Here is a 10,104-nt window from a genome sequence, read left to right as displayed (position 1 = left end):
TGTCAGCCATTCTGTACCCTTTTAATTTTTTTTCTCTCTTTTTGGTTGGTGTAACAGTTTTTTATTTCACGAGTTTTGCATGGACAGTACATTTTCTGTTTTTAAAATACACAACTGGAGGCCTTTGAAACTTTGGGGCCGTTGGGTAAAGGTAGACTCTTCATGTTTTCCTCAAAATTTAGGAAAATTACACAAACCACCTCTATATAACATTTAGATTTTGAGATTTCTTCACAAATCATTTTGTTACAAAAATCACGCACATACTTGATCGATTCACACCATTTTTATTAATTTAGAGCCATTAATGCTTCTAGAAGTATAATCGCAACACTATTTGACGATTCCAACAAAAGAATCGGCGATGAGAACCGAGTTTTTCTATTTGTAAAAAAATTATTACATCATGAAGCATACTCCCTCCATCTTGAAATACAATACATTTTGATTTATGCTAAGTCAAATTATTCTAAATTTGATCAAATTTATATAGAATGTACTAACATCTAGCACGTTAAAATTATAAAAAATATATTTCCTAATGAATCTAATTATGCTTATTTGACATCATAAATGATATTACCTTTTCCTATAAAATTGGTCAAATTTATAGCAGTTTGACTTAGAACAAACTAAAATACTTTGTAAGCAATTAAAGCAGCATGGCTCGTCTAAATATGTGTGAGGTATGGTGGCTCTTGCAGGGGTGAATATTTGCAGCAAAAAGATTTTCTAGGACATCACGGTGGTTCCGTAATTTTCCCTTAAAATTAAGTTTTTATACTAGCATGTGTTTGCGTATAAACGAGCATGTGTTTTGTACCTACTTGACTAGAATAGTGTAAGCGTGAAACGCGTTCGATCACTGCAGCTACATATTTGGTCGGTTCGAGCTTATTTTTCATGGCCACCATGTGTCGATGCACGTGGCCGTGGCCGTGACTGCCATGTCCATATTTGTTTTGATTCTTTAAACAATACCTGCGTACACTCATATATACACACACATTTACACCTACGAGATATTGAGCCAAAAAATCTTGAGATTGAAGGGATTACCACAGAGCAAATATGTCTGCTGTTGAATTAATAGCGCCAACTGAAATAAGTCCAATAAAAGACGAGCACCCATCCTGAGTTTAGAACTCAAACCCAAATGTATAAATTCCGTACGAAAACAAATAATTTAACATAGAGATTGTAGCGTATTTTTTTTGTAGCGTATTAATGATACCATGGTTGCACCTCCTAATGATTCCGTAATTGAGTAAAAACTCTATTTTAGTGATGTGGTTACGGACGCTTCAAATTATTTAGCCAGTTCTCCTAAAAATATTTGCAAATATTCAAATATATTTTTTATTTTAATTCATTAATTTTATTTGAATGCAAATCATGTTGAGAAGAACAACCAAAGAGGAGCAAGGGCAGAATATTATATTTTCCAATCTTTTAAGAAGTAGCACGAAAAGAAATCAAAGCCAGATATTGTAATTGGCTCCGTGATATTGAAAATCAAATACTCCTTCCATTTTAAAATATGCCATTTTAGTTCTATACAAAGTTCAGGTTTGACCAAATTTATAGAAAAATACATCAACATCTATAATATTGAACTAATTTTGCTAAATCCACCATAAAATATGTTTTAATATGTTTAGTTGATGTTGAAGATGATGATATATTTTGTTAGAACTAGTAGGCAAAGGACCTAAATTATTTGGTTTTTGGGCCCAAGTTATTTATTATCATTTGAAATTATAATTTTTATTTGAATTTTGGTCCAGCTGTATTAATGGATTGCAATCAAGCGAATTGTCATCTTATTTTGAATTAAGGTCTTCTTTTTAAGAGGATTTCTTAGGTAATGAAAGGATGGTGCATGAATATCTTTGTGGTGATTATTCGTAGCCTCAAAATTTGAAATATTTTCAATCAAGTCAATTGGTTTAGGCATGTTCCGGATCTTGGTGATTTGATTTCTTTCTTCTTATCTTGGTTTGGATTAGTGTTGGACAAACCGTTCAATATATTATGTGCATGTTATGATTGCTAGCTATACTAAGTACTTGAATAATTGTAGTTGAATGTATAATGTTCTGGTTTTTGTGCTCTCAGTATAGTAGTGTAAGACCATCTTCAATGCTGTGCGGCCTGTGCCGCTTCCTTCTTCAGACTATCACTTTCTTATGCCGATCATATGAAGGTTAATAAGAAATTCTGGACTCAATAAATGCATATCTAAAACCTTACCGTACAAAAAATAAAAAATGGATACAGGAAACATAGTTAGACCAAATTAGTTTCAAAGTAAAATCTGACGAACTGATCTAGGAATTTCTAGTGTAGTGAGAAGGGAGATGAAAAAGAAAACTTTTCAAGTAATCGAATATTTGTTTCCTGTGCCGTTTCTATTTGGCCGGGGGAGGGGGCGAGATGGGGCGGGGGCGTGCGGGTGGAGCGTTTCTATTTGGTCGGGGGAGGGGGGCGAGATGGGGCGGCACCGTGCAGGCGGAGCGAGAGGAAGTGGGCGGCGCGCGGGGGAGCTCCTATGTAGCTTTTGGAGGTTGGTTAAGAGATATAACTTTAAAGTCCATTAGGTCCAATATTGAAGATCCACATTCAACATTTTCAACATTTAAAAGATCAGATTCACATTTCCGAAGACTAAATAGTAGATTCAACATTTTTTAGAAACATAAATTAATATTTTGAAAAAATAACTACTTTCAACATTTTTCTTGAGCTATTCCAATATTTCAATAGAATGGATTCAACATCTACTAAAACCTATATCAACATTATGAAAAAAGCAGCATGCGCGGTGGCAGGGCCAACTCCGGCACGCATGGCCGAGGTGGCTCTCGGTGGCAAGCGTGGCCGGGAGGCGCGTAGTGGCAAGGGCAAAGAGCGACGATGCGGCTGGGCTCACGCGCGGCTTGATGGTGGGCGCGGTCGGAGCCGCTCGCGGAGCTGGCGCGTCTGGGTCGGCACGCAGTGACGGACAGCACGACGAGGGTTGGAGGAGGCAGCGAACGGCGCGGGTGGGCAGCGACGGCGGGTGAGAGAGAAGGGTAGGGTTGAGGAGACAAATCACATCCGACGGATGAAATCTATTCCCACGAACCTCAAACACCAAAAGCAACATAATATATGGTTTCCGGAAGCTACGTAGGATTACCGGCGCGCGGTGCCCAAGGGGAATGACGAGGGGGAGAGGAAGCGTGGCCGGGAGGCGTGTAGCGGCAAGGGCGAAAGGTGACAGGTGCGGCTGGGCTCGCACGTGGCTCGATGGTGGGCGCACTCGGAGCCGCTCGCAGAGCTGGCGCGGAGTGACGGACGGCGCGACGAGGGTCAAAGGAGGCAACGGATGGCGCGATGAGGACGGCGCGGGCGGGCAGCGGCAGCGGGTGACAGAGAAGGATAGGGTTGAGGAGACAAGTCACATCCAACAGATGAAATCTATTCACACGAACCTCAAACACCGGATGCCACATATTTCGGCCCTGTTTGGCAACCCACTCCTAAACTTTAGTACCTGTTATGTCGGATGTTTAGATACTAATTAGGAGTATTAAATACAGTCTAATTACAAAACTAATTGCACAGATAGAGTCTAATTCGCGAGACGAATCTATTAAGCCTAATTAGTCCATGATTTGATAATGTGGTGCTATAGTAACTATTTGCTAATGATGGATTAATTAGGCTTAATAGATTCGTCTCATGAATTAGTATAGGGGTTGCAGTTAGTTTTATAATTAGTTCATATTTGATCCTCCAAATTAGCGTCCGAATATCCGATCTGATCCTCTAAAGTTCAGTACATCGTACCAAACACCCCCTCGTAACCTACGTAGGATTACCGGCGCGGTGCCGAATGACGAGGCGGAGAGGAAGCGCGCTGGTTTTTTTTTGGATGTGGCTTTTTTCGTTGCGGGCCCCACCATACTGCTGTTTGTGGGCTCAGCCTTGATTGTGTGGACTAGAATAGCTCCATTGCTGTTGCCCTGACTGAGCTGCTAGCGTTCACTGTAGATTGCAGCAAGGGTCCAATCACCAGGAATGGGCAGAGTGTCACAACATCAGTTTTCTTCGAAAAATAAGCTCTTTCTATATTTGATTTCACTAAACGGGCCTTGGGCCCTAACGCTGCAAATTGGGCCTGATGTGACCTATATGTGATGGGCCCTTTTACATTGTCATGAGCATGCCAATCATCATCGTCTAGACTGTCAGTAGGCTCTGTTTTTGCAAGAGAGAGACATCGCAGATTCGCAGGTGACAACAATTTGTAACGCGGACATCACAAGTCCCATCGACCGTTTACTACTACATAATCCTGCATGTCCAGCGATCCAATTGGTCGGACGTGGATGTTGCCTTGGATTGATTCAGCTCGACTCCGCCGTACACCGAGATAACCTTTTGCTCTGCCCGCAGGAGCGACACGGGAGAGCACGCCCTCCAAGCCGCCAGCTGCCGGAATCCCACAGGCCCAGGTTATCAAGCCGCCGCAAAGCTCCCCTCCCTCCCCTCCTAGTCGGCGCAAAGGATGCGGCGGCGAGCAGTAAACTGGAGTAAACAACCAGGATTAGCCCCCGGTGATGATAAGATTAGCGCCGCTTTTTCTAATGGCCTGGCCGGGCTCGCTCGCCTTTCGCCCTGTCGGCTAATGATCCCTCCGGTGCCGCGCACATGGGCTCCCACCCCGGGCCACGGCACGGCGCCGCTCCGGGCCACTATAATACGCCGGCGAGACGGGACACGTATTAGCCTGATCGCGGCCCCGGGGTGGGGGGGTGATGGGGGATTAGCGCGGATGACGCGCGGGGTTTGTCGGTTTCCAGCAATGGCGATCGGCAAAGAGGCGAGCATGTTACTGCTGACCTGCCAGGCGAGAGCTCGAGGGTTTAAAATTGCTGGATCCGGCGAAAGGGCCGGACAGCGGGACAGGGCTGAGCTGGTTGGTGTGGGGGGAGGAAAAGGGCGCGCTTGGCGTGGACTGACCACGGAGGAGGGAGACGAACCTGGATGCTGGCTGGATCGATCGGCTTCAATCAAAGTGATTAGCTTTACTCGACAGAGATCAGTTGGCAAGGCTCAGGAGGAAAGGCATTGCCAGGAGAATATAGCGCCTAGATCACACGGCAGCTTTGATTGAGCGGAACCACGGGTGCCATACTGCCATGCATACAACTACAAGTTGGACCAGTTTGGACTGTACTTCCTATGTTTGTCTATGAAAATGGTCCTAGGAGTGTCATTCTAAAGTGTTTGTCCGCTCAACTTGTGATGATGATGTTGATTGTTATTTTGTTCCCAAGAGACTTTAAATGCAAGTTCTGCTTTTTTTTCCTCATAGGAGGAAAAAAAGGAAGCGTGTAGAATATATGCATCGAAAGCATCGAGCTCCGTGCCTGTGAAGGTGACTTCGCCTCCTTACGGTTTGACTATAGAAAGATTAGTAAGGCCTGAAGATATGCGGTGAAACCACGAAAGCATGGCGCAAAGGAATGTGGGGAGGTGTTTTCACCTTTTTACGGTTCGGCAGACTCGTCCACCTCAAGTCCACATTCTTTCTTTCTCTAGAGCTTGTACTCGGTGCGGTTTGTAGAGTCTAGGTGTATATCGTAAATCTCCTTCGTTGTTCCAATTTATCGGGCTCTTGGCCTAGGATTGTGGATTTGTGGTCCTGCTAAAAGCAGGGGGGCCGGACCTACATTGACATGAGCGAGGGCACATGACCCCTCTCAGATTTTTGAGGGCATAGCAATGAAAGCATAAGCTCGGTGCTTGGGAAAGGTGATTTGCCTCCATATGGTTTGTCTACATAAATATTAGTAAGACCTGAAGATATGCGGTGAAATCACAAAAACATGGCGCAAAGGTATGCGGGGAGGTGTTTTCACCTTTTTGCGGCTCGGCAGAGTCAGAGGCACATTCTTCCTCTAGGACTCGTCCTCGGTGCGGTTTGTAGAGTCTATGTGTATACCGTGAATCTCCTTCGTTGTTCCTATTTCTCGAGCTCTTGGCCTAGGATCATGGATTTGTGGCTGTGCTAAAAGCTGGGGCAGACCTACGTTGACATGAGCGAGGGCACATGCCCCCACTTAGATTTTTTAGGCTAGGATAATCAACAATTTTTTGCCATGTGTAAGCTTTAAATTTAAGTTGGTCTTAAGGTTTGCCCCAACTCAAAATTTGTTCTAAGTCCGCCCTAGCTAAAAGCTTTGGATATGGTTTTGGGAATGCAACCTTTAAGTGTCTCTAATTCGTTAGTGGTGGAGCTGGGATAGGAATTGAGAGGGCGATACAGTGCAACGTAAATTGCAACAGAGGGGGCCATTGACAAGTAAGTTGCTCAAGGGGTCGAAAATCTTTGATGATCAAAGAAATGTTCTTCAGATCACGTGCACAACAACACAAGTCTTGATCTTGTTGTTTCCTAAGGGAGTTGTGCATCTTATAGTGTCCCTGTATTGCATACCTACCCATATAGAAGAGTGAATTTGATGGAACCCATTGAAATCATCTAAATTTTGGCAACAACGCCACCGCGTGAGACGATGTTGACATTAGAGAGTTGTTGTTGACGCTGGAGTTCATGGTACGAGGAACTCTGGGGGCGAACCAATCCCCTTATGCATAAATTATTGCTTAGTTGAGAACCATGAAGGGTCGCAAAAGTGTCGAGAGATAAATTAGAATTCCACCAGTGTGGCGTCAACCCAACCTTCATCATAGCTCCTCTTAGAGCCAAAATCTAATGTTACACTCAGACTAAACATGCAACTTAGAAGATACAAAGAGAGAAGGATTCCCCGCTTGTTAACAACAAAAAACATTGGATTGGGAAAAGGAGGGTCAGAGGCTAGCGGCGAGCACAGAGCAAAGCTAGAAACAATGTGCTATTAGAGATTAACGCACAGATCTAATAATTGATCCCAATTCTTTGTTTCGACAAAATAAGCATGTGGACAATGAGTTTACATCGTTCAAGTGTGCGTAAAACCGTGCCCCAATATAAACTCCAAACAATTGAAGATTGATTGCGTTATACTCATCCTATCATCGTCAATTCAATGGAACAGTGTGCTGCCTACTAACCCGGTCATCAGATTTAGGTGTGCACCGCAAGTTGCTGCGGGCTGCCAGCTTAATAAAAATATAATGTCTGGATCAGTGAGTTGACTAAGAGCCACTTGGCCTCGAGCATATAGTATTGGGTAAGATAACCCTATTCTACGACCCCAGATTGTTTTATAAACTACGGGTAACAATCCGAATGCGAGGTCAGGTGCAGTGATACCGTCATTCTGCTGTTAAGCTTTGTTTAGCTCCAGCTGGAATAGGGATGGCAACGGGCACAAACCCGCTGAGTTTTGCTATCTAAATTCATACCCACGAAAATAGAACCCGCCCGCTAAAAAATTCATGACTCGGGTTTAAGTTTATGCCCAAATCCATGCCCATCGGGTTAACGGGCCCACGGGGTTGCCCGTGGGTACCAAACCAAGCAAAAAAATTGTCATATACATATAGATATTCAAAATTTTAATATATATACATGCAACATTGAAGTAAACCAACAGAAATATTGTAAGATAAGATATAGGAGTTATCAAATTATAACACCACATGTTAACAAAAGCACTTCATATCAATGACATAAATGCATAGTATAGATCTTAAACTATCAAAGTTCAGTGTTTAACATTTAACTTACAATAAGGAGTAGCACATGCATATATGAGTTGGGTTTTAGCCATCAAAACTGAGGTGTGGGCTAAGAATATGGACTTAGGTGGTATATGGCCGGATAAAAAAAGCCATAGGTTCGCGGGTTCGGATTTTATGTTCCCAAACCTACCATGAATCTGATGGGTCTGCCATCGACAATAGAAAAATTGACCCACGTTTGTACCCTAGTGGAGTAAAACCCCATCGGATTTCGGGTTTAGGGCACCCATAGCCATCTCTAACGTGGGACAGGCCAATCCTATCAATCAAGCCAGTTGTATCTATCCAAATGGCCGTGCGTATTTTATACAAAAGCTGATGCCATGGCACGCAGGTAAAATCTCATCTGATCTTCCTTCCTCGAAAGGAACAAAGCCTCCATGGGAACTGTCAGGTGCTAACCATTAACATGTACTGCCATGGCATTCAGTTTTTTTGTTCACTGGCTCTTGCTACAGTAACGAAGGCGAAACTACCAAGCGGGGCCCTGGATGTGCGTATGGGAGGGATCATGATTTCCATGGACGGTTCGGCTGGCGACCGGGCCGTAGTAACGGGGAGCCCGGGACGCCGCAGGGAAACGGGCGCGGACGACGGGGGCGCCCCGCAGGCGTTACAGGTAGGCGGAGGGCGACGAGGGGCGCTGCAGCCCTGCGCCGCGCGCGACGACACGTTGTTACCCGGCGCGGAGGGGGGTGTCGAGCATCCGCGCGGCGCGTCCTCTCAGCGCTCCACCTGTCCGCGCCGTCACGAGGGGCTCCCATGCCTTCCTCCCGTCGCCTGCGCAAGGATACAATACAACTAAGCAGCCGGCGCAAAGGGCAAGCGGAACAGACGCACCAAACCTGCAAAGCCACACTGCTCCGCTCACACCCCTCCTCTCTCTGGCTCTGAGACTCTCTCTCCCTCTCTCCTATCCTATTCTTCTAGATCCAAGAAGGGGGAGGCAAGAAGAGCTGTAGGAGCACTGTAGAGAGCCAGTGGCGGATTCGGAGGGTACGTGCATGGCCAGCAGCAAGTGGTGGGAGCAGGCGGCACTCGACTTCCCGCCGCCGCAGCACCAGGCGGTGGCCATGCCGGCGCTGGCCACGGCGCCGGCGCCCGCGGCCGCGGCCGCGGCGACCGGCGCCTCACCGGAGGGCAAGCAGCAGGGCCAGCAGCAGCCGGGCGCCATCGTGCCGCTGCGGAGGCCGCGGGGGCGGCCGCTGGGGAGCAAGAACAAGCCCAAGCCGCCGGTGATCATCACACGCGACAGCCCCGACGCGCTCCACTCGCACGTCCTCGAGGTGGCGCCGGGCGCCGACGTGTCCGCGTGCGTCGCCGAGTACGCGCGCCGCCGTGGCCGCGGCGTCTGCGTCCTGGGCGCGTCGGGCGCCGTCGCGGACGTCGCCGTGCGCGGCGCCGCCGCGCCGCTCCGGGGCCGGTTCGAGCTCCTCTCCGTCACGGGCACCGTGCTGCCGCCCCCGGCGCCGCCCGAGGCGTCGGGCCTCGCCGTCCTGCTCTCCGCCGGGCAGGGCCAGGTCGTCGGCGGCTGCGTCGTGGGGCCGCTCGTCGCCGCGGGGCCCGTCACCGTCTTCGCCGCCACCTTCGCCAACGCCGTCTACGAGCGCCTCCCGCTACCCGACGCCCCCGACGCCGACGTCAAGCCCGACCTCTCCACCGCCACCTCGGCGGGGCATGAGGTACAGCCGCCGCAGCTGCCGTTGGCCCCGCCCTCCCAGCACCAACCTCCGGCCATGGGCGGCGCCGGCGGCTACGCCGACCACCGCTCGCCGCCGTACCCGTGGGGAGGCGGCGTGTGAGAGCAACCGATGCATCATCGTTCTCGGCGTTCTTGGTTTTCTTGGTCCTAACATTGACTAGAGAACTAGGTTTTGTCAAGGGGGATTTCTGGGCTGATGATACTGCATGCAGCATGCAAGGAATTGATTCATTGGTGCCCTCCTTGGGCTCTTGTAATTTCTTTCTGCTTCGATTTGTGATTTTGTTGTGGGGAAATGGAGTGATTTGACCACAAGGAGCCAACGCTTTTGTGCATGTACCATTAGATCAGCATGGTGCTTGCAAAGTAGTACATCAGGCAGGCCAGCCGAGTGTTTTAACTTTTAATTCTGTGCTTAATTGAGGTGATTGTCCTTGTGATCTTGTCCAATGGAGGTTGGTATTTAGGCAAATCAATGGAACTCATTTACTACCAGATCACATTTGTTCTCTTTGATTTGGTAGCATTGACTACACGTGTGATTAATTCTCTGATTCGCGACACTAGCTAGCCCAATACATTAAATGATTGAATTCCATTTCCCATTTGGGCTTGCATTTATGCTTTTATTAGCTAGTGCACATTTTTTGTTGATTATT

The 10,104-nt window shown here is 47.2% G+C and overlaps 1 protein-coding gene across 1 annotated transcript; it reads left to right on the top strand.

Moving 5' to 3' along the window:
• The first annotated feature begins 8,582 nt into the window (after positions 1-8,582).
• LOC101778535 (AT-hook motif nuclear-localized protein 27) lies at positions 8,583-9,880 on the top strand. Its single transcript, XM_004967113.3, has one exon. The coding sequence runs from the start codon at positions 8,748-8,750 to the stop codon at positions 9,543-9,545; it is 798 nt and encodes a 265-aa protein (XP_004967170.1). The 5' UTR covers positions 8,583-8,747; the 3' UTR covers positions 9,546-9,880.
• Positions 9,881-10,104: the final 224 nt, after the last annotated feature.

This window comes from Setaria italica, chromosome IV (genome assembly GCF_000263155.2).
Source record: "Setaria italica strain Yugu1 chromosome IV, Setaria_italica_v2.0, whole genome shotgun sequence".
NCBI classification, from domain to species: Eukaryota; Viridiplantae; Streptophyta; class Magnoliopsida; order Poales; family Poaceae; genus Setaria; species Setaria italica.
Note: the sequence above shows the minus strand (reverse complement) of the source record. Positions and strands in the feature narration are given on the sequence as shown.

Bases quoted from the DNA above. Each gene is read 5' to 3' on its own strand.
- LOC101778535 (XM_004967113.3), top strand. From the start codon at position 8,748: ATGGCCAGCAGCAAGTGGTGGGAGCAGGCGGCACTCGACTTCCCGCCG.